The sequence below is a fragment of the Anser cygnoides genome, chromosome 1 (assembly GCF_040182565.1).
Source record: "Anser cygnoides isolate HZ-2024a breed goose chromosome 1, Taihu_goose_T2T_genome, whole genome shotgun sequence".
NCBI classification, from domain to species: domain Eukaryota; kingdom Metazoa; phylum Chordata; class Aves; order Anseriformes; family Anatidae; genus Anser; species Anser cygnoides.
The window spans coordinates 47,071,552-47,095,798 of NC_089873.1; the positions used below are offsets into that span (position 1 = coordinate 47,071,552).

At 40.4% G+C, this 24,247-nt stretch overlaps 1 protein-coding gene across 6 annotated transcripts; it reads right to left on the reverse strand.

Moving 5' to 3' along the window:
* Nucleotides 1-53: 53 nt before the first annotated feature.
* TMPO (thymopoietin) lies at nucleotides 54-22,978 on the reverse strand. Of its 6 annotated transcripts, XM_048061075.2 has the most exons (11): nucleotides 22,538-22,975; nucleotides 13,487-13,613; nucleotides 11,678-11,836; nucleotides 10,111-10,211; nucleotides 5,358-5,477; nucleotides 5,159-5,254; nucleotides 4,494-4,604; nucleotides 3,516-3,605; nucleotides 3,368-3,433; nucleotides 3,111-3,205; nucleotides 54-1,855 (listed from the first exon to the last, which is right to left on the reverse strand). In XM_048061075.2, exons 1-11 carry the CDS (start codon nucleotides 22,778-22,780, stop codon nucleotides 1,564-1,566), a joined length of 1,500 nt encoding a protein of 499 aa, XP_047917032.1. In that variant the 5' UTR covers nucleotides 22,781-22,975; the 3' UTR covers nucleotides 54-1,563. The 6 variants fall into 6 exon arrangements, with proteins under 6 accessions (XP_047917032.1, XP_047917033.1, XP_047917036.1 ...); XM_048061076.2 differs by lacking the exon at nucleotides 3,368-3,433 and having other exon boundaries at nucleotides 22,538-22,974; XM_048061079.2 differs by lacking the exons at nucleotides 5,159-5,254; nucleotides 5,358-5,477 and having other exon boundaries at nucleotides 22,538-22,978.
* Between the last annotated feature and the right edge of the window lie 1,269 nt (nucleotides 22,979-24,247).

The following is a 24,247-nucleotide window of genomic DNA, read 5'->3' on the forward strand; positions in this document are numbered from 1 at the left end:
TTTCGCTTTTTTTTTTTCAAGCAATGCATTTATTTTGGTAAGGAAAACCTACACACATTAAAAACATCTTTATTTTCCTGCATTTTGACACCAAAAGTGAATGTCTTACGTTACAATTTTCTATAGGATGGACACAAGTTCAGCTATCTGAAATACTCAAAAAGCAGATTAGAAGAAAAAAACATTACTCTTAACAGAAAAAACTATTGCTTTGCTACAAAATTACCGAGTTTGTCCCAAAGGTCACAGAAAGTAATGTTTTCCCCATAACTACAGTCTACACAGTAATTGTACCTAAAGTAAAAACAGACTATTAACTAATGTTCTCAGCTTTTCATAAGTAGCACTTTAAGAATAAGTATGATTTATTGCAATTTTGTATGAAGCAATGAGACTGAACATCTGTATGCTGCAGATTTAAGCACACCAAAAATGTATACATTCACTTTGAAAAGTTGTTGCTTATCACTCCTTATTGGTAGTAGTGAAGCCAGCTGCCTGCTCAACTAAGTTACACAATATAGAGTGTTTCAGCATGCTTCCACTGAGAAAAATACTCAACTGCATGAATGTAGTAAATCTCACCTTTGAAGATGAAACTGTAAAAGAAAACGCAGCAATGCCCTCTTCATATAAGAATAAAACTTCATATGGAATTTTCACACTTTGAGAATACCTCTCCACATGAATATTCAAAAATCACATAAAGCTGTATTGGAAAGACCTCGCTTTTTTAAGAAAGACCACTGCCGAAGTTGAAGTTCAGATTAATTTAGATAACAACCTTTACCCAAAGAAAGGCATTTTAGTAGCAAATTATATTTGATGCAATTTTTGTCTTACACATGTATTACTAATAAATAAGTTCGTCTAAAATATCTGTCGCCAATTAAGTTTGTACTCAGCTCCTACAACACTGTAAGCATTAAAATGAAGTGATACACTTAAATGTTACGCTTAAACAGTTACTAATATGATTCTATGACTTACAGAAATGCAAACAGGTCTACAGTTACATTTACTAAAATGTTACAGTAACCTACAGAAAAGATTGTTGTACTCTCCCTACATCCTAAGACACCAAAATCAGTTAAAGTGTTACTGAAAAACGCATGGAAATGCATTTCCCTTTATCACTTGTGTTAAAAATCTTCCTCCACCATAATCTATAGACAAAAGTACAACTTCTTTTCTGTACAAAGAAAGCTTTAAAAAACACAGCTTCACATTTTACTACATGTTCACCCTTCTCAGCTTCCAAGATCTTGCAAAAACAAATATACAGTTTCTCAAAAATGAATTTAAAGGATGTCCACATTAAAAAAATAAAGCCTACAAAAGTTCAAAGATCTAAAAAAATGTTACTCTTATGGCAAAGTGATCTCCTAGTCCAAAGTCCAGAAAGTTACTGATGTCCATTTAATGTTAGCTTGTTTCATTTATCCAATTTATCAGGTTCCAATCACATTATTTGTAAGTAGTCCTTGAGCCGATGAGAGGGCAGAAGAGTTCTCTACAATTAAAAATAGGAGATCGAATCAGGTGTGCCTTTCAGAAAGATACTCATTTGGCACTGTCTCGAGAGACAATATTCAGATATTTAGAGAAAGGGTTTCCTTGATTAGTTTCCATAGACTGATAAACCAGAAACAAGAAGACTGAAACAAGAACAAAGAGAAGAATTTTTATCCAAAGGGGAATGGAGCGTTCTTTTTTTGTTGGTGGTTTCTCTGACTTGATGTCACTTGAGGTACCATATCTTGGAGCATACTTAGCGAAACTTTCCTCCATTCTGAAGTCAGTGTGCTCTATAGGCCGGCTAGCAGCTCCTTTAATTGGTCTACGGCAGCTAGCGCTGTTAATTAAAGAGAAGAGAATGTTGTACATTTAAAAGAGCAATCTAAAGTATACAGGAAAATTTTTAGTACAGATGAAGAATTATAAATTACTTCCAGTGAATGGGGTACCTGAAACACTTTGTAATGACATGCTATATTTTAAAGATACAATAGTTAAAGTTAACCATTCAGCATTCAAATATACATCCCTTTAAAAAAAAAAAAAATCAATGCCACTTTGTCAATCCATCCATTCATATCATGACTAGAAATAAAACTCTACAAAGCATTTCTGTGTCTTTACTCACCACTTACACAGTCCTTCCAGGATTTCTAAACCTAGGTTTAGCCAAGGCCATTAAACTGTTACCAGTGGCTAATGGCTATGTCAACACACTGAGCCAGGTAACAGTGGTAAGGGTTAAGGGACCCACATACATTGCCATGCCCTTATATTCAATGAGAGCATGCAAGCATGGTTTTAATAAAAAACGGGGCATAGATTTAACTAGACTGATAAACCTCAAACAAGAGAAAACAGAGCTGAATGGTGCCCATAAAAGTAGTAACTGATTCTATACGTTCTCCTTACAGCATGATTTTATGCAACTGCATTTCACATTGAAGTTTTAGTTAACACATTGGAAATAATGTAAGAGTGGACTTCACGGTATCTTAACACAGAAGAAATTACTACCTCAGTCTCTAAAAGGGACAGTCAAAATTTTATGACTTGATTATCCAGAGGGTTGTTCCAGTTTTTATTTAAAAGCTGAGTTCCAGAAGAACTTCATAGCCCTTCCTAGTCTATCCTTATTCATACACAGTAGTCTTTGACTACAACAGGACTGTTACTTAAGGAAAAAACAGTATTTGAAAGTTACTTTTAGCTTTCAAAAATAAAGCTCAAATCTGTGCTGGGAGACTTTTCCTTAAGTAACAGCAGAACAAAAGCAGTTGCATCTAGCCAAAAACTCAAATACTGAAACATTACCACAGAGAAGCCCCTTCATTTAACCTCCAGCATCCAAGAGTTCCAGTAATAATTACTACTATAACGCTATATTCTCTCCATCCTCTCCAGTTTAAATAAAAGGGCTTTTTGACTGAAAAAACTACGTACACAAACAGAATTGTTTCTCTCTCCTGTCACTGAGCCAGAATACAAAAAGTCATTCCTCAGAAGTCTAGCAATGTAATTTAATGAAAACCTATTTAAGTTGAAAAGCATCTTTAACTGAGAAACAAGCCCCCCATAAACATCAACAATACCTAATTCCTGTAGGTGTTGATACTTCGTAAGGGAACATTTCCTTAAGAATATCCCTTTCTACTCTTCGTTCTTCTGTATGAGTTCTTTCCAGCACCTAGAAAAACAAAAATAGTTATAGACCTAACAAACTTCAAAACAATAAGCTCCTATATAACTATCTCAGTGACCATAACCGCATGCAGTTTGCAAGAAAGCATTTGAGTCACCCAGTGACATTTAAGCAGCTTAATTCTTGGGTTTTAAAAGTTGGTTTAACCTTCATTACTGGCAGCTGTCTGGTCACTTTTGGTGTCTTAAAGCATTCAGTGCTCTCCTCAGTTTCCTTTAAGATAAAGAATATGTTGTATAAATCAAATACAACTGCCAGCCAATGATCTAGATGATCAAAAAAAATTAACCATCACCTCTATCATGGCTGTGTTGAGCAGGTCACGGGAATGTTTATGGCCAACATGATTAAACAAGCATTGATGGGGATACTCTGTCTCTTTTTGCTGTAATAAACAATGCCATAGTACAGTGAAACACCAGCCAACTGAAAACATATGCAGTTTGAAATAATAAAACAAGTTTTCCCACCACCTCCTATTTGACAACTAAGTCTAAACTGCAGTTACCCATGTTATAAAAAAAAAAATAGACCATTTCATAAATCTCATGTCCATTGGTAGAGCAGGCTTCATAAGTGTTAATGCACATTTATCTACAGTAATTACTTGGAGCAATAAACTCCATTTAAATTTAGCCAAGCATAATCTTGTTACATAGAATTGCACAATATTACAGTACTACATTAATACAATTACATGGGCTTGCCAGTGCTTTAGACATTTCTCCAATAAGTACTTAATCTTGACAGCTTGAATAGGCTAAGAGTAGAAGAATCCCCGCCCCCCAGTAACTGACAGGAATCTGCAGCTGCTTTCTAAACTCAGACTTTAAAGTAATTCTGCTATTCTAGTCCTTCAATTAAGGCACATTGTGGGTTTTTTTTTCCCTTCAGAAAATGCTGATATATGAAATCAATGCTAGGTAACAATTTCACGCTGTCTTTGAACTAGTTAATAGTTTAAAAGAAAAAGTTACATTCTGTACAGAAAAAATAGCAGCATATGGAGAAATAGCCCCAAACATACTTGGCTTGGGAAAAAGAACACAGGATCCTCCCACCCTTCCCCATTCCCTTAAAAAAGCTGAAAGGGGAAGATCATAAACTTTTATATTCTCTTTGATGCCACATGACAATGCTAGTCTAGTTCAACTATTGTGCCACCAGGGCAATGACACCTTCCATCCCTTCTATACCAAGGGCTAAACACATACACACAAGAATCTCGTTCACAGAAAGTAAGCAATATCAATCTGAATTTTAGTTTATTTACTTCAGCTGTCATCAATGGTTTCTTTGGTGTTCTTCTGGGCATGTCTGAGAGTTCACTGATTGACAGTGTAGGAGCTGCATGCTTGAAATTTCCAGGCACCCTATTGCCAACCTGCCGAGATTCAAAATTGTTCAAACTCAGAATTAACCAAAAACACAAAATAAAAAGGGGGAAGGGGAATAGAACCAAACAACAAAACCCTTACAATGTATCAAAAATATGTATGTTAGCAATAAATTCAAGAAAGTTATGTAACAGATACTCTGAAATAAGCACAGGAAATGCATTGCTTATCATTCCAAATAGTTTCTTTTAAGCCATTTAGAAACATAAAAGCTGTTTAGTTCACACAAAAAGCCAAACTTTAAAGCAGATATTCTGCATGTGCTTAAATGAACTAAATAGAAATCAAGGCCTTTAAAGTGGTTCTTCTCAACCCTCCCCCGAAAAAGACACAAGACTAGGTGACTACCTAGTGCCATCTCAAAGTGATCACCACTAGGCACTAATATAGATACTGAATGTGGTTTCAAAGACTACTTAATAGAAGACAGTCTTGCTTTCTTTAAAATAATGTCTTCAAAAGGAATGGTTCTGTCAGCAGATATATTACAGAAGAATACCACTCGCATGATTTATTACATATATTTACTAAGCATATTTACTAGGGTTTCGTCGCTTGCAGTCAGTATAGTGTCAGCTAGGGAAGTACTCTCTGATATTACAGCATCATCTACAGGCAACTGTGCTGTAGCTTCCACCTGTTTGTTTAAAACAAACAAAAGAAAACAGTTGAATGAAATAGCCACTGGGACCCTAATAGTGAGAAAAAAAGCTTTTCTATTATAATAAGCCTCTCATCACCCTTTTCCTTGGTGTTCTTCTTGACACTCTGGTAGACTCCCTAGAAAATGCCTGAAGAGGTCCACTTTTTGAAGATCCACTTGTCCAGGCAGTCTCAGTAAATCCATCTTGAGAATAAGTCTATTCAAGCATCAAACACATGATCAAACACATGAAAGCCAGCTCTCAACATCAGATACCCAAAAACAAACGCCAAAATAGCATGCATACTCCAGAACCAATTTATCTAGAATACATTAAAAACCCCCACCAAGAACAAAACCAACAACAAAAAAACTTGAAACCTTATGTTCAATAATGCCTGGCTAACTAGACAGGTAGTGTTGACCACAATACTCATGTTAGACCATGCTATTTTTCAAATACAGAACGGACTAAATAATGACCAAGAGCTAATCTGCTCACTGCAATAGCATGAAATCCATAATGCTGCAAGTAGTCACATCAAGTCATGGACAGCAGATATAACTTCTACGCCTGTTACATTACCTACCTATACAAAAAAAATGAAGGAAAAACCAAACAGTACAATCATAAGCAGAATGCAACAACTTGTTCTTTACCCAACAGCATATTCTCTCAAGCCAAGACAATAGTGGTTTAGGCACAGATACCTGCATTTCAACAGGATCTTATCTCCATATGGGAGAGGGGAAGAGGGATGGAGAGATGTTTTATAATCTTAGAAGTTCCCACATAATGCTGAAAAATCACTCAATTCTCACTTAACTGTGGGTTAAACGATCAAGCCTGAAACAGATCATTACACAACCGTGTAACAACATGAAGTGCCAGATTTTTATAGCCATTAACAAACGGACCATTCCCCATGCCTTATCGCAAGCTATATTTAAAATTAAATTAAAATCCTCCTCAAACCTAATTCCAAGCACACACCTGGAAGGAAAGGGAGATGAAGGAGGGCCTGTTTCTTCAAAATTAAAGAATATTTTCCTTTTTATTTGGTTATCTTTAAAAAACTATAGAAATAAAAAGCTATTTGTTAATACTGAAGTCTTTGCACATTAACATCTCTTCCACTGGCACATTGCCAAGCTTTAAGTTACATTTGGTGCTAGTGGGAATTACACAGACCAGTGCTGCACAACAAAATAACTTCTCTGGAAGAATATTAGCCACAAAACTGAATGCATTCGGAGTAGACTGGAAAGTACCTATCTATCGAGAGGTTAAAAAAAAAAGTTTAACACCCTTCTCAGTTCCCCACTTGTACCTTGTAAGTTACTCCAGTGAAACTAGAAGCTAAGCAGTTTAATGTTTATAAATAGAAGTTCTGTGTTACAGCTGCTACATATCCAGCAGAGGGAGCAAAAGTGTTTTGCCTATTCCAAAGTTACTGAAATACTTTGAAAACCAAATGATGGATATTCATGCACAGACTTCACGCAAATAGATTCAAATGCTTCATATAGAATTGTAGATTTCAGCCTATGTCTCCCAGTATTCTTTTAAGTTTAAATAGACTTCTAATGAAAGGTCTCCTGATCCCTCTTTATACATTCACCAGACACTGACTTCTCAGCTTTTCCTGTTAACAAAAGCTTAACCTGCAACACCTTCAATCGTATCTCCTTCTCCCCATATCCTTCTTTCTATTTGAGAGATGTTCTTCCTTAGAAGCTTAGAGAAAACACTAATTTCAGAGTAGTCCCATTCAAATACATTCCACTTCAGAAAGCAGAGAGGCAATTCCCTAATCCTACTATTGGAAAGCTCCCCTGCCCCAGACTGTTTTACTAGGAACTAATCTTTTTTCCCCCCACAATAAAAAATTAGAAGTGCTTCAATAAATAAGCCCTTATCTCCTTACTTTTTCATGTTTGACACTCACGTATTTTAAGTACCAGGGAGATCTTGCATGAGAAGTCTAGGAAAAGACCAAGCCTACTGCATGAAAACCATCCAGACTTCAGCAGGGCATATTCCACAGACAAAAAGTCTACACTTAGGATTATCCTCACCATTAATTCAAGAGGTGTTCTCTGCTTATTCCACAAATACTCAAAGTAAATAAACCCTATTAAAATGCAATACATTTAGATACACCAACACCCTGTATACAATCACAGAAAGCTACAGCGCTGTGGTTCAGAAGTATCATTCAGCATATGCATACAGGTAGTCAAAAACAAAAGAGCAGGGAAGAGTAAGAACAGCACAACCAGAATGCCACTACAGAAATACTTGCTCTTCTTGAGACTTTCTACACTGTGAGGAGGCCTCAAGTGGCTTAGCCCACCTCTTTCTGTCCAGTGCCATCCACTATGAGGCCTTAAGCTCAAGGTTTTCACCTTTAACTCTATGTTCACCTACTTGGTTGGAAGAGGACATTCAAGCTAGGGTTTTCTTCCAATTCTTCCAGTTCACTATGAGGAGGCAAATATGTACAAAGAACTAAGCTCAAATTTATTTAGTCCTCCACTGCTATCTGATAAGACCCACAGACCTCATAAAATCCCCCCCCAAATTTCTATTGCAACCAGCCTGCTCTAAGACTTATTTGCACTCTTTTCTTAAAAGAGAATAGCAACATCCATCAGTGCCAAGTCTTCAGTTCAGCACCAGATGACAGACAATCCTTTCACTATTCTAGGTTAAGAATAGTGCTGCACAGGACCTAGAAGTGTCTAACAGGTTGTTAACACCACACTGCCAACCAGCCCAAGCCCACCACTCTTCAGAGCCCCAGTCTTAGATCCAGTGCCACACAGCAAACACGAGTTGCATATAATTCTGTAGAATGAGTATGGTTAATTGACACATAAGCTGCAATCTTAAGATCCAATTTCACAGAAGGGGAAAATAAAGGTTATAATTTTCCCAGTCTTCCAGTTTCGTTCTCAGCAAAATGCATGGCTATGTATTTGCTGGCCCAAGACACTGGGTTTTGCATCCTCTTGGCTTCGAGCAATTATAAAGCATTGGTGATTTTTTTGTTTGTTTTGTTTTTTAAACAGCAGACAGGAGTTCACAGGTTGAACAAGCTAGAGTTCTTGAAGAATGTATCATCACTTTGAAATGATACCTTTTTGGATTAATCAAGTGATATTACATTAACCACTGGTTACTAAAATATGGAAGTAGCAAAAACATTGCATCTATACTACGCATGATAAAGATTACAAAGATTACAAGAGAAAATAGTAATAACCCAATGTTATTACAGTGAAATTGGATGAACAAAAAAGTAAGACCTCATCACTTAAAAAAATGTCATGAAAATACAGAATAAAAAGGGAATGGGTTCCTAAAGATTATGAAGCTTTGTCTGTTGATAGCTGTATTAAATAACCCTAACATATTGAGGCTAGCAGGGATTTTGGGGTAGATAGCAACTTAGGAAGCAATAATCCTAGAAGTACAAGAACTTTATAAATCTAGATGCCCATTATAAACACCATCACGAGCTGAAATTGACTGAATAATGAATATTGATTTTGTGTGTTGAACCATGTGTTTGTTTTGATTTGTAGAAGTGAGATCAGTTTAGTCTGTATCCCTAAGAAGCCAGTCAAAAATACGCAGAACTAGTTATGGAACTCCATAGTTGTGTTGTATTACCCACGCTCACAGCTGCGTGTTACCTGCTTTAAGAAATACCCATAGTAAAAGGATGCTGATACACACACATGCCATCTGAATAGGAAGAATCTAGCATTTACCATACTACAGAGTAGTCAGACAAGTCTGATCCACTAAGTTACTGATCTGCTAATATCAAACTATTAGCAGGTTAGGTTTTGTGCCCCTCCTGAATGTTTTCTGGACAAGTCCTTACTGTAGCACAACTCTGCTACTTATTGGTCAGATGAGTAGTGCTGTAAATATCCTAAGTAATCTAAGCTGTGCAACAGGATATTTACTGACACTGTCACATCGTAAGGACAGATCAGCCACCAAATACTGAATCCAGGCTTTTGAACTGCTGGCTAAATACTGAGGTGCTTCTGTAAAATCCTTCTTTCCCCAGGAAAAGAGAACCAATAATAGTATTTCTAAAGACAATCAGTACATACAGTGAGATTCAAATCAGTTATTTTCTTCTAAGGAGAAGCTTTCCAATGAATTAATGTCTACTCTAGTAATGCTGCTACATGTGTGGCTGAAGAACTATTATATAGAAACTGCATGCATGTGTACACACATGCGGGTATTTCTGTATATGCCTGCATTTATTTATGTGCATATATATGCAATACATGACTTTATGGATTGTTATATTTAACTCAATTATAAACACATGAATTTATAAATGCATACATGTATCTAGAGATAGATACTAAAATAGATAGAAATATGATAATGTTTCTGGCATTTAAAAAAATATTTATCAGACAAAAAGATTGGGAACATTTTCCAAGTCTTTTGTTTGAGAAACCGTTCCTTTTATTAAGTCGTCTACAAACATAAAACAGGACTACATCAGTACCTCTGACTTATTTTCTTCCAAAGCTAAGCATGTTACGATTGACCTAGTGTTTTCCTCTACATAGAGCTACAGATGCCGGCAAGAGAGGCAAATAGTTTTTTGCAGACCATAATTTTGAATGTTCTCACACAAGCAAAAACCAGCAGCTACAGTTAATTCACAGAATTTTCATGCTGTATTAGAATAGGCTAAGAAAAACTAAACTTGAAAACAGCATAGCCCGTTTTGTCAAGTGTGATTATATTTAGTAAGTACACTGCCTGCAGTTAGTAGCTGTTCTAGATGCCATTAAATGAAGCATACCTGGTTGTGTTCAACAATTCTTCTTTGTTTGAGTGCTACTGGAGTCTTTGTCCTGCCTTTCAGTGGTTCTCTCTTCTCAAGCCTCAGCTCAGTCTTCGGATCTGTAAGTGGTTTTAATATTTTTTTTTAAATACTACTTGTTAATAAACTACACCTGGTTTAAATTAGTACCAAAAAATAATTTTAAGATGCACTATTACTGTTACAAACTATTGTTTCCTTAAAAAAGTTGTGAAGTACAGGTTAAGTTTCTCCACTGAATGGAGAACTAAGTCTCCTGAAGAATAACCTTATTATTTCCAAATTCTGACCCAAGTATGTCACTTCTATCCTCAAAAAAATAATCCTACACTTCAGATAAGCTTTGACTAATCCAGCAGTTCCATTTAGGAACTGATACCAAGTTACAATTGCTTTAACAAAAGTAACATCATACTGTTTATTGTAGTAAGGGGACTGAAGCTTTCAACATTGCTTTAGGTTGTAAATTTAGTCTCCTTTAGAATAGGTACTTATACAGAACTCCTTTTTGATGCAAGAGAATTGCAAGTGGTTAGCAGTCATCTCACCAGTAAGAGAATGCATCACTTCCAGTCCCCTTACTAAAACTCTAACAGCATTACACCACAGATTTCAAGTTCAGTTATTAACATCCCTTGGGCTTTTTAAGCCTGAATGTATAGAAACTTTCCATTTTTCCTTCAATGTTTGAACAGTTCGGTAATTAAATGGAGACAGCTGTCAAGTTACGATTGGGGTCTCGACTATCCCAGAACAAAAACAAAACCCTCTAACAACCCCATCACCACCACCAAGTACAAGAAATCAAAGATCAAAAGCAAGCACAACAATACAAAGGAGATCCAACTAATTTCCTAGTTGTATTTCAATCCCTTATGCTCTATCTCTGGATGTTCCTTTCAAAAAAAAAAATCCACAGAACTACAGCAATCACCATGAACCACACAAAATAATCATCTTCAAACATTCCATCCAATGTATTCCTTAGAGCCTATATTGTTTTTACTTTTTGTAATTGGTGATGGTGTTTTAGGTCCCGCCTCTCCTGCCCCATACTTTTTTTTTTTTTTTTACAAACATATTAAAACACCCAGAAAATAATCAACTCAAACCAAGCTACATCCATAAGGAACAGAACATAAGAGATTATCATACACAAGAAACACATTAAACGATACTTTTAATGTACTGAAATTTAACAAACATTTATAGACTATCCCCTAATGAAGATAACTACTGGGTGCATTGTAAGACAAGACTCAAAAATAAGGTGCAATGAAAACTGGAACCAGATTTACAGGCTCAACTCCATGTGAAAAAATGGACAAACAGAAGGGAACATTTTACCACTGGAGTGTCCTTTCCCAAAGCAGGCTCCTAGATCACTGTGCTAGCACTCCATGATGAAGTATACTTATCACATGGTCTACAACAGTATATTAAAGCCTCAACAACAGATCATGCCCTCTTTAGATATTTCTTCTACTTCAAGTATTACTTATGTATAATTTGAGTAGTTCACATGCAAGTTCCACTTCAGTCTTACCTTCTTCATTGTCACTGTACTGGTCAGAATCATTACTTCCGTTCTGTCTGGTGTTCTCAGTAGTTGAAGAAATCACTGGCAGAGGCATGGGTGACTTCAATTCTGGACCTTGCTCCATCAGTTTCAACAGTTTTTTCTCATAAAGTTTCCTAGTTGTAGCTGTAGCAAGGGAAGATACATGGTACAGATGCAGTTTTAGTCTTTCCTGATGACTGCTAGAACATGACCATTATATAATCCCTTGCGAATTTCCAGACACGTTTTCTATTTTTAATCAGTCTGTATGACCCAAAGCATATACCTCCAGGTATATAATTCTTCCTCTAAGGCTTCTAAATTTTTGGTTCAAGAAAATTAAGACAAGCTTAGATCTGTTAGCAAACTGAATATTACAAGCATTTCTCTAGGGAAGGATAACTTACCTGCTTTTTAGATTTTTTGTTTCATTTGCCACAATATGCAAGTTGTCATGCCCTTGCAGTGTCAATCTCACTAAATTTTGTGAGGGTAAGTGTCCATGCAGATTCCACTATCCTCTTAACCTCTTTATCCTGGAATTAACATACCTTCTCCTAGTTTAAGGTTTGACTTATTAGCAAATTCAGCCCAATAAGCAGAGGTGGTATAAATAAGCAGCAAAAACAGAACCCCTTGTTTCCCGCATTTAGCTGTTAGGACAGCTCACCTAATCTGACAGGACAGCTGTTTCAAACAAAAAATTATTACATACTCTCACATCAGGATTGGGCAGGCAAAAATCTGCAGAAGTGACCAGTGCCTGCACTGCTAGCAGCCAAAAGTCCAACCTCATCAGGAAACTTCTAAGAAGCCATCCTTAAAAAGAAGCGGAAGACTCTCACAAGAAACAGAATCCACATGCTGTAATAACTAAGGCTTTTACTTAAAATCAAAAACTTAAACGTCTTTCTAAACATATTTTTGTAGACTGCAGAGGTATTTGCATTTTCCAGAAGGCTTAAGTGCTATCTGAGAGAACGGAGTTGAATGGGAAAACATACAGAAACAGCTAACAAAGTATTATGCATAAAAGACTATTTGCACACAGGACTCTAGACTCTATCACTGTCATTTCCCAGGCTCTATCACTGGCACTTCCACTCAGGATTTCAAACATTCTACAAAAGGCTCAGCATGCTAGAGTAGACCATCTTCTACTGAAGAGCTGTGAAATCAAAGTACCTTGCTATCAGGTCAGCGCACAGTCTTTTAAGGCAAGGAGCTTTGATCTTGTAACACAGGAGACTGCCTAAGGCAGGAGATTAAGTTGGGGTGGGGACTTCTCCCTATTCCTCCTGCTGAAGTAGGTCAGCAGGCAGGATGGAAGAACACAAAGTTCAAGGGGCCAGAAAAGAAATAAGCAAAGGAAAAGATTTCTGCACAATACAGAGTAGGAAACACTCTAAGGAAGGGCAAATTCTGTATTCTTGTTCTGCTCTTGAATAATAATGTCTTATTATGTAACATGTTTTGTACTTAAGGTTTTCTAGTACAGATGTTGCCTGCTTATTACCACACTGCTAAACTTTAATAGTTACATAGCTTCAGAACAGAAGCTGGAACACGTACAGTTGGCCTAGAACATGAAGAACAAACTGGATTTGCCTACACAGGAGTGCTTCAAGCATTTTCAGTGTAAATAGTTCAATGAAAACATCCCATCCTCAGCAAAACACAAGACTATAACAGTATTGATTATGTAAGTGACCAAATCAGAAAAGCTCAGAGTACTCAGAAGTGAAGTTCAACACATTCAACAGGTGATCATTTTAGCTAGTTCAGTTGACTTACCTACAATTGGACCAGGATTTATTCCATACTTCATAAGTTGTTCTTGAAGATCTTCATTACTCAGCTCTGTTATATCTAGGTCATCCTTCTCCTCTGCCCTAGGTTTGTCAGATTTTTTCGTGGCTTTCTGCAAAAACAAAAGGCAGAATGTTTCCAGTTAATACATTTTTATTTATTCATTTATTCTGAGGGCACAGGGAGCTATGAGAGTCCAGAAAAGTGATGATATTCACACACACCTCAACTTAAAGCATATATGAAACCCTTCGAACCATTTACACCTACCAAATAAACACGTGTTTCCTACTTATAAAGGGAAATAACCATTAAAAGATGTCTCTATAATAATAATAAAGAAATCTTACTCATTATTCTGATCACATATTTTAATTTGAAGTATACAACAGGAGAGAGTCTCTCCAATAACTGGAGAGGCAAGCTACTAGACATTTAACCAGCACTAAACAACAAATATCTGTGTGCCATTAGCATTTTTTGCATTATCCTCCTACCTAGCAGGTCAATACCTCTTCCTCTAACGATAAGAAGGAGGTCCCTCAGTATTCACATCCTCCCATCCAAGTTCCCCAAATGCCTATTCCCTCTCTTCTCCTAGTGTTCTCTGTGAGATTACACAATGTTACGAAACAAGTAGAGGAAAGGCAAAGCCAAGAACACCCTCAAATTCTGAGAAGCCTGCCTGCCTGCTTAGGCCACTGCTACTGTAGCTCTATCTTGCTAAACCCAACTCTGGCAACACAACTTGAACAGTTGGCAACACACCACCATCACATACAGATGGTTATCAAAATAATCTGCCAAGATGCTACTCCCAAATTAGCAGTTTCCACGATATCCAAACAGAGTGATCATGAAGGCTTCCCAAGTTGAACAAGTGTTGTTACTACAATAGACATTTCCAGGCTCCAAGATCTGCAAGACTGATGAGGTATGACAGCAGAAATATGCTTAGGAACTGCTTGCTCTCAACTATGAGAAAATCCGATAGAAACACAAAGTACTTTGAAGTACTATCTCGAAGTAGGAGGATATAAACAGATATAAGTTATACACTTAATGTAATGCAACTTGATTGCCCAGAAGAGCTATTTGGGTCTTCTACTTACTGAAGACCCTAAAATTCCAAATGCAAGTATGTTGTCATATTCACTCACAATTAACAGCTTTTCCTTGGTATATTTAGTAAGATAGCACTTAAGACTGTAAGATCACCAATACAAGTCTACAGTACCTAGCTAGCCATTAGTGCCGGTTTAATACTGGTTTGAATATAAGCTGGGTCTTGATATTTAAAGCTAAACAGCTATAAGGATTTCCAGCGTAAACTGTTTCTGTAATTAAGTTAGATTTTCTTTAACTCTTGGACTGCGAAAATGCCAGCATGATGAACTTAAAACTAACTGCTGACAAACAAGAATCTAAGAACTTAGGGTTCTCAAGAAACAGACTCCAAGAAGTCTGAAGAAAGGATAAGATCACTGAAGTAGCAGATCTGACTAATGACTGATCAAGTGAGGTATAAATCTGTCATTCAATTTCTTTTACATGTAAAAATCTGATTATTTTTTGAAATAACTGAACCCACTGAACCCATACACAAAAAACCAACCAACCTTAAACTACAGGAGACTTGAATTTACTTTTGAATCTGTCGGTCACACTTAACTTGAAATAGTGTTGCTATATAACAAGAATTTCATATCTGGACTTTTCCCCCCCCCCTCAACTATTGACCTGTACAAACAGTGGAAGAGTTCCAAAACGCATGCTGGGTTTTCTTGTTAGGATCTGTTTAGACTATTGTCAGCTCCAGCATTTGCACACATCACCAGCCAGGTTAACTGGGATGATACTTGGGTATTTCAGAAGACAACTAACGTGGTGCAGCAAGTCAACATTCCAACGCTGTTAAAGATACTGCAACCATTTTAACTTACCATTGCCTTTATATTTCTTACATGCCACAAAAGAGGCTGTACTCTTTGAAAATAGATATCAGAAGAACTACGCAGCATTCTAAGTAGTTTACAAAAATCTTGGCTACCAGAAATCTAACTGCAACTTATGAGTAATAAGGTCCTCCAATGCAAGCGAACTTGCATCCTACAGTATCTTTGATACTTTTCTTCCAAGCACCATTTCACTTTGTCTTATTTTGTTTCACTTTGTATTAACACAAATCTAGACCATCAGAATAGTCAGTTTCAGCAGAAAAGAAGGGCAGTGGAAGGATGAAAAGTTGAAGGTAATTGTGTCCTTCAATAACAGGGCACAATGCGTTGATTTCCTTGTGTTCTGCGAGGTCTCGAACTTTTACTTTTGAATACCTATTCTCCTTAAAGGAGAAGCAAATGATTTCATTTGTACAAGTACAAAGCTGCCATTTAACCACTTACCAGTCCATAGGATTAGTCCCTAGAAGCAGGGACTGCTTCTAGAAGACAGGAAAGAACCTCTCACATACCTTGTCCATGGTGCAACCACATTAATCTCAGCAACATTACTTGAAGTTACCATAATCATATTATAACACACCCCTACACTTTCTGTGCATCATAACTTTTTCGTTGGACTATCCTGTGAGACAGATCAAAAGAACCTGCAATAAAATTTATCACTGCAAATATAAAGAAAAATACAAAAAACGCATATTCCCGGTTTGGTGACTTTCAGTAAAATTAAAGTCTTACTGCAGTGCAGAGGAAGTGTTTAAAATGAAGTTATGTTGAACACCAAGATTTGCTGAAGTAAGGTGGTATAGCTGATCACTTTGCCTATAATGCTGTCAATATTCTTGCAGTGCTGTACCCAGACTAATAAATCCTTATCTGAAGATCCTCTAATTCCAACAAGAGCTAGCAGCATTAAAAAAATTCCAGTCATGCCCATTTTCTAGGAAGAGCATCAGCATACTTCACTAGGGAGAGATTTGTTCATGTCAAATACATAGCCATTTGATAGCGTATCTGTCAGGCTCAGTTTCAGAATAGAAATCCAACAGCCACACACCAGTTTGTCAGACAGACCATACCACTACCTTTACTAGTTCTAGCACTAGTCCACCAAACAAGAACATCTTCAAGAAGTCGCTGAATAATACCAAAACTATGGGACATCAAGCAAAAGAAGTATTTTCAAATCTTGAGATAAATTGCCCCATACACTAGGATATTCAAGGGCTTTAATTGCAAGCAGGTGCAGCTTCATCACCAGCAGCAGAAAGGCTTAGGGCTTCTTTACTATTTCTCTGAATGAGGTTAAGACAGGCTAAGGAAGCCCAAATCATGTCAACAGAATGCTCTTTAATTCTCTGTTTGTACAGCGTCATCTCTGGCAGCAACTAGTTATTTCTCCTTGGGAAAAGATAAGGAACAGCAGTTACCAAGTCTCAATACCAGACATGCACAGGGAAATAGAGAGGGCTATTCCCCTTGCACTTCTTATTCAATCATACACAAAGTTCTCTGCTGCAGAATAATTTAATTTTAAACTAAGTCCTCTTGGACTTTGGCATAATATTTACAAAGCTACATGGCAGACAAAATAAACAACGGAAAGGAAGTTATGCAGCAATAATTCAGAGATGCCGATACACTCAGCTTTGAGAATTCTACCTTTTAACCCTAGCTAGTACATGCCAGACTTGGAATTTCCATGCCTATGTATGGTAACAGTCCTAAACGATAAGATTAGGGACTACTTACCCCTCCCACTCCTTCCTCCCCAGGCACTAAATTCTACATTAGTCAGCAAAAGGAATGTATCTGCTCTGAAAACAGATCAATGCTGCACGGTGAAGAGTTGTTTCACCACAGTCTCTGATGAAAAAGTAAAAATTCAGAACGAGAAGCAAATCAAGAAACCAAACTCAAGATGTTCCCAGGGCTCAACCAGCTGAACACTGACCTGGAAATGCATCTTTTGTCACGTCAGTTCAGGAGTGACAGAGAAGTGTTAGACAAAATTGCTTCACCAGGACACTTGGGTCTATTTTATTTAAATATGGCCACTATTCTTACACTAGCATACTAACAAGTGTGCCTTCCAAGTTCAAGATCCTACAGCTGCAGAAAGTCTGAGGTGCAGAAGAGCCTGGCAGGACTTCTCACTGAGGCGGGAATTACTCAGTTGCTCACACTGCAGATGAGCACCATTTAAAAGCCCACAAAGGTGTTGATCTGCACTCTAGGTCACATTTGTACAACAAATCATCATCAGGAGATACGACCACATAGGAAACACCGAGTAGATCCTCTTTTGTCACCAGGTAGCTTATAAACTTTACATTCTCTCACCTACCCAAGCAGGCAGTCCCACCTTCCACATTCTTCATCTTACAAAGTGTACAGATTTATTATTCTGCCCATTTCCAACAGGGAAGGGATTGAAATCGTACAGTTATATCAGCTACAGCTATTGTTACGTATCAACTACACCACTAAGCGCAGATGCTAGCTCTGTGTTTACCTGGCTACCTGATCAAAAAAATAAAAACATTTGATAGGCATCTCCTGTAAAATTTCAATAGGTCCTTCAGGTCCAAATGTCATTATACCTTCATCTACAGAAGTACTGAGAAGATATCCAACTGATCTTTTTTATATCACCACTTTAAAGGTAAAAAAAAAATATCACTTTCAGAAGAAATTCTTCCAGGGAGACATGAAAGGCGTCAGTAACCAAAGTCAAAAAACTACGTGTTCTGAGATCTGAATAGCTCCTGTTTGGCAACAATGTCAAGGCGGTTTTTTTTGGTACGTACTTGAAAGCAATGCTCTTCCAGAGGCAAAAATGCTATTTTGTAGTTATTTCCGTTTTGAACTGTCTGTCTTGACATTCAGGTCATGATCAACCAACACCATGAGCATCCAGATGCAGATGGTTCCCCCTGCAGCAAAAAGGTGTCTCCTGTACCAGTCACTGTCCTCACATACCAGTGTGCTAAAAAGGAGGACAAATCCCCCTCCTCCCCTCAAAAAAACACCAGACAAAAAAAACATACACATTAGTAGAGCAGGAGAAGCTGGATACTGCAGACATCATCGTCAGAAAGCGTGTTCCCAAAAAGCATTATTTTAAAAGCCTTTCCCCCTCCTGGTAAACACATATAGCTACAGTGAAACCCCTGGCACGTGCTCAAGAAGAGAGGTGTTACATCTACAGAAGTGTCCACACTTAAAAAGACACTTTCAAATATTTCACAGGGAAGTTCTTTTAAGCAATATATTTGGGATGACATTTTTTCCTGACTTTGATTTGGGAAGTTTTATGTATTTCACAGCACTTAAAGTCACCTTGTGCAATGCAGAGTGCAGCATAAGCAATAGAAATTTTTACTGTATCACATTACATGTAAGAAAATGAGTTTCAGAGGAGATACAAGATCTTACTACATTACAATAGTCTATTTGTGACATTCAGGTTCCAAAAAATACACTAACTGCCTTAGGAGTTTACTGTTCCAACATGTGATGTCTTCAGGTCCTAAAAATACCATCTACAGAACAATTCCCCTTTCAGGTATTATCTGCTCATACATTCATGTTAATCACCTGTACGTTCACTACTGTATCGGAACAAAAAAGTTCTACAACTCACACAAATATAAATGAAACAAGAACAGGCACTATAGGTGCATGAAGCTTGCTGTCCTCCAATACATCACTAATATAGTGAGGCTTTTAGTTTTGAGAAAGGTAATCAGGATGTAGTATTGATAAAGCTGTGCTGGAAGAGCAGCGGATTTAAAAGATCCAAGTTGCAGCAGGAGAATGAAAATGTTTTTCTTCTCAATCTCTGTTGATAAAGATCCACAGAGCAACTTGCACCTGAATGCATTACCAAATGCCCAGAGCTCAGAGAAGAACGTCAGGATGGCAGCATAACCTGTTTAAAGCCATCACTGCCCGCAGCAGAAGGTTTAACATTACCAATGACCGCAGCAACACCAAACTACCCACCTGTGCTGTCCGGAGAGCCGGTTTAGCTCCCATCTTCCCAACACCTGCAGCGTGGCTGCCCAGGGCACCCTCCAGGCCAGCTGCTCGCAGCCACCCCGGGGCACCCAAAGACGACCTCCCTCCCTTAACCTCTCCCCGCCGTGCCTCCTGGCGGCTGCCCCCCGCCCCATGCCGTGCCTGGCCCCCCGGCACCCAGCCCGGGCAGTCCCTGCTGGCCCGGGGCTGGGTCCCTGCAGGCAGGGGCACCAGAGGGCCGGGACCGCTGAGGGCAAGCCCTGGAAGGCAGAGGTGAGTGAGGCTTCCCGCCTGCGTTGCTGCTCTCCGCTCAAAGCGCTCGTTTGCTTGCCCTGGGCGCGGTTCTGGCCCCTCTCTCCCTCCATGCATCAGGCATTCGCTCGTCCAACAGCGGGAGCGAGAATTCAGCGCCGAGCCAGATTTGGTTTTAAATGCTCGTATGAAGTTAAGCTATGCCCAAAGAAATACACAAAGAAAAAAAGCACAGTGGGCCAGAACCCTCCAACATGCAAATCCACCTAAGTGCTCTCTCAGAGTTTTTTACAAGTTCATACTAGCCTCAACTGAATCACCTGGATGGGAGAGACTTTTGCAACCTTCAAATTAAGCAGTACTCCAACTTTCAGGAGTGATACAGAAGACGGTAGCCCACTGTTTTCTTAATCCCACAGAATAACAGGAGATATCTTTACAGTTTTGTCAAGTTGATTACCTAAAGGCTTGAAACAGCCCATTTACATTTTCCCCCTCAATATACACAAACTAATATTATAATTTCTAAGACCTGCAATAAAAATAAAAACGGAACTAGTAAAGCATTGCAACTTTGTTGGTCTCATCTCAGCCTAAAAATAATGCAGCTCTTCCTATTGTACCAGTGCAAGTTATAGAGTACACTTCTATTTCCTTACGCATGCAGCGCAAACTGTTTGCTGATCCTTTTTAAGTGCACACCTAACCGAAATACTGAAGACAAAACAATGCAGTTGCAAAGAACAGTGAAAGGTAGAGGATGCTGAATCCACCTTTGTTTCCAGGCCCTACAAAGGCACTTTGAGGAAATACAGCATTTCTTTATCTATTCCATAATGCCTCGTAGCCTCAATATCCTCCCTTTGCCCCGTGCTTGTAGTTCCTCTCTCTCAGAAGTCTGAGTGCTTTCCCTCCTGTCCCCTCTTAGTCTTATCAAAATATTTTACTTTGTTTCCATAACAGAATCCCACTCCCTTGGATGTCGGGCTTCAGACAGGACACAGGACACCCAAATCCAAACAAGTGCCACTAGCATATTCCATGAAGTTTTGGAACACGAAGATACGCTGCTATGAAATTAACACACAACACTAGCAGAAACAGCGCAGCACCTTACAGCTGTTGTTAACAGAACTGTAATGGTAACACCCACTCTGCAAACAACAGAAAAGTCACCCGCAATTGTTCAAGCTCAAGCACAGGAAAAGGGAAAGGAGGTTAAAAAACATCTCGGAACTTTAGCAGTTATGAGACTTTCGTTTTTCAGTTTCGAGCCCCTCAGTACAAGAAGGGCACCAAGGCCCTGGAACACGTCCAGAAAAGGGCTACGAGGCTGGTGAAGGGCCTGGAACACAAGTCCTGTGAGGGGCGGCTGAGGGAAGTGGGGTTGTTTAGTCTGGAGAAGAGGAGGCTCAGGGGAGACCTTATTGCTCTCTATAACTACCCAAAAGGAAGGTGTGGGGAGCTGGGGGTCGGCCTCTTCTCACAGATAACTAGTGACAGGACTAGAGGGAACAGCCTCAAGTTGTGTCAGGGGAGGTTTAGGTTGGAAATGAGGAGACATTTCTTCTCAGAAAGAGCAGTCAGGCAATGGAACAGGTTGCCCAGGGAGGTGGTAGCATCACCATCCCTGGGGGTGTTCAAGGAAAGGTTGGACGTGTTGCTTACGGACGTGGTTTAGTGGTGACATTGGTGGTAGGGGGACGGTTGGACCAGATGTTCTTGGAGGTCTTTTCCAACCTTAATGGTTCTATCTACCCAATAATTCTATTCTATTCTCCTACAGGCTGTGAAACACAAACAGCCTATTGGACTCGAAAACACCTTTAACATGCTACACGCAGACTATTGTAAGTTACAGAAATGTCTAGTTCAATATAAAGTTACTCCAGTGAATACTAGTTAAGTGTTTGAATTGAGCAAATATTAGGAAAAAAACCAGATGAGTAATTTGGTTAGAAATCTTCTTTCAGCTGCAATTTTCAGTTTGTTAATTCACCAACCGTTGTTTCCCCCCTCCCTTAAAAAACTTAAAGTATGAAATCTCTTTTAAAGAGTCTGTTCCTCTGCCCCTGCTTTACAAATGAGCTTTTAAATATAGTATTTCAGAGAATTAAACACTTGTAGTGTCACACAAATCTCAACTCCAGTAGCTTGCAATCACCGTACAAACCTTTGCGTGAGAGCAGACAGTGCACCCTCCTTTAAATTATGAATAAAAAGAAAGCTTTCCTAATACATGCAAATTTACAGGGTACTCGTTAAAATATAAAAGGGAAAACACGTTTCCCTAAAGGGAAAGATTTTAAGAGGCAATGGCTCCCATCTTTTTCCTTACACATACGTGACATTAAAAACGAGGTCTGGGAAAGCGTGCAGCAGCTGGCCGGCAGAACGCAGAGCAGCGGCACTGCTATAAAGCATGTGCTGGGACACACGGGAGGGCACCCTCGCACCAAAGCAGCACCACACACCCCAAACACGCTGCTCTTCCGCAGCCTCCCCCTTCCACGTGGGGACACTCACACACCCGGCGCTGCCTCGGGGCGACTCCGGGCGGCTTGGGGGAAGGCTCCCTCCTGAAGGAAGCCGCGGGCTCCCCTCCCTCACCCCTCCAACCCTCACCTCCCCCCATCGGGGGTCTCCCGGGGGGTAGAGGTCGCTCCACACGGCCCAGGGGAGGCCCAGCCGTCCCCACTTCTCCCCCCCCCCGGCCCCGGGGAGCGGCCCCGCGCCTCCAGCGGCCGTCGGGGGAGCGGCGGGCGGGCCCCGGGCGGCAGTGAAGCGCGGCGGCGGCACTCACCCTGCCGGCGGCGGCGGCCCCGCGGCCCCGGGGGCCGAGCGGCGTGGGCTCCCGCTCCTCGTCGCTGGAGAAGTCGGGCTGCGCGGCGGCGGGCGGGTTGCGGGCGGTGAGGTGCTGCAGGTAGAGCTGCACATACACGTCCTTGCGCTGCTCGCCGCCCGGCAGGCTCACATTGTTGGCGATCAGCTCGCTCTTCAGCTTCTCCTTGGTCAGCACCGACGGGTCGGCCAGGAACTCGGGCATCGCCGCCGCCGCCCCGCCGGGAGAGGCGGCAACAAAGCGCGGCGAGGGGGGGACGCGCCTGCCCCGCGCCAGGAGCGCAGCTCGGCGACGGGCGCTTCGCCCAGCCCGCAATAAGCCGCGCCCCGATTGGCGAGGAGGGGGACGAAGAGGCTCCGCGATTGGCCGCCGGGCGGGAACAGCGAGAGGCGCGCGGGCTCGGGCCGCGTTGGTGCTTTGCGCGAGGGCTGGCAGCGCAGTTTAAATTCGGCTCGGGCGGGAGAGGCGCGGGCGGCGCCGCCATCTCCCCTCCCGCCGCCATCTCCCTCCCTCCCTCCCGGGCGGCGTCTCCCCGCCGCCACCACCTTACGGGCGACTCTGTGGGCCCGCTATCGCGCCTCTATCGCGCCTGTCGCGATAGTAGGGGGTTTTAGGGGGAGCCCACGACGTGTGGCGCCGGCTCTAGCCCCGGCAGGGCTCCTCATACGCCAAAAGCCCTTCCCTGAGGCTCGCTGAAGCGCTGCCAAGGCGCCCGCCCTTATCGCCGCCGAGGTGCCCGGGTTCCCGCACCGCCTCATCGCGAACCCGCGCGGGAAGCGGGAAATTTGGCGGGGCGGCTGCCGCAGCCGTGACGGCTTGCGTGTTAAAAACCGTAAACAAACAAAAACCCGATTCGAGTGGTTTCTGTCGTATTGCAAAACTGGAAAGGCTTGTCGGTTTTTTTTTTTGTTTGTTTTGTTTTGCTTTTTGCTTGTTTGTTTGTTTTCAAGCTGACTTCAAAAATTTCACGGGAGTCTGCCCAGCCGGGGAAGAAGGGCTCACTTTAAAATACAGAGTCTTCAGAACAAGCGTGTATGTTTTCCTGTGTTTACATACTGCCTGCTGGGAATGCACACCGCTGTGAATTTGCTCACATTCTACAATAGGAACTGTTTAGTATTTACCTCTGGTTATGCACGCTACACTTTTGAGAACCGTATTGCAGTATCAGAGGTGAACGTAATTGAAATGTGAATATTTCAAATTGTCCATCAACCCTGGACGTGAAACAGTGTTAGTGTTTGCACCCGCTCCTCTTGAAGTTCCTGAAAGACTTTAAGGTTATTGACAAAAAGGAATTCCCCTGGTTTGATTTGCTCCATCACTAAATATGATGGCTGTCGTTCTGGTTTGCCTAGGCACTGCCATGGTGTCAGCTGTAGTACAGCAGTGTCAGTGCTGAGGGTTATCTGCAGAAGGGAACTTTGAGGTAAAGCAGGGGCCTACCCACAACAAGTCTGATGCTTCCTACTCGGGAACTGGTGTGGTGTAACAACGTCATGAATACAAGGGAGAAGCTTAGTTTGCAGAATTTCATTTACCTTAGTGAAAGTAATGATATGAGGTGGCTGGCCATCATCCACAGTTCATTATAACATATCTAAAAGTATAAATTTCTTCGTGTTGTGTATTTTATCTGTTCAGTTTGTTAGACAATGAGGCTGAACTGTG

What these genes read in the sequence shown, in the direction of transcription:
- TMPO (XM_048061075.2), bottom strand. Translation starts at nt 22,780, where the DNA reads ATGCCCGAGTTCCTGGCCGACCCGTCGGTGCTGACCAAGGAGAAGCTG. An exon ending in AAATCCTGGTCCAATTGTAG is followed by an intron (nt 11,837 to 13,486) that starts GTAAGTCAACTG and finishes CCCTTGCTACAG; the next exon opens with CTACAACTAGGAAACTTTAT. An exon ending in GTACAGTGACAATGAAGAAG is followed by an intron (nt 10,212 to 11,677) that starts GTAAGACTGAAG and finishes AACCACTTACAG; the next exon opens with ATCCGAAGACTGAGCTGAGG.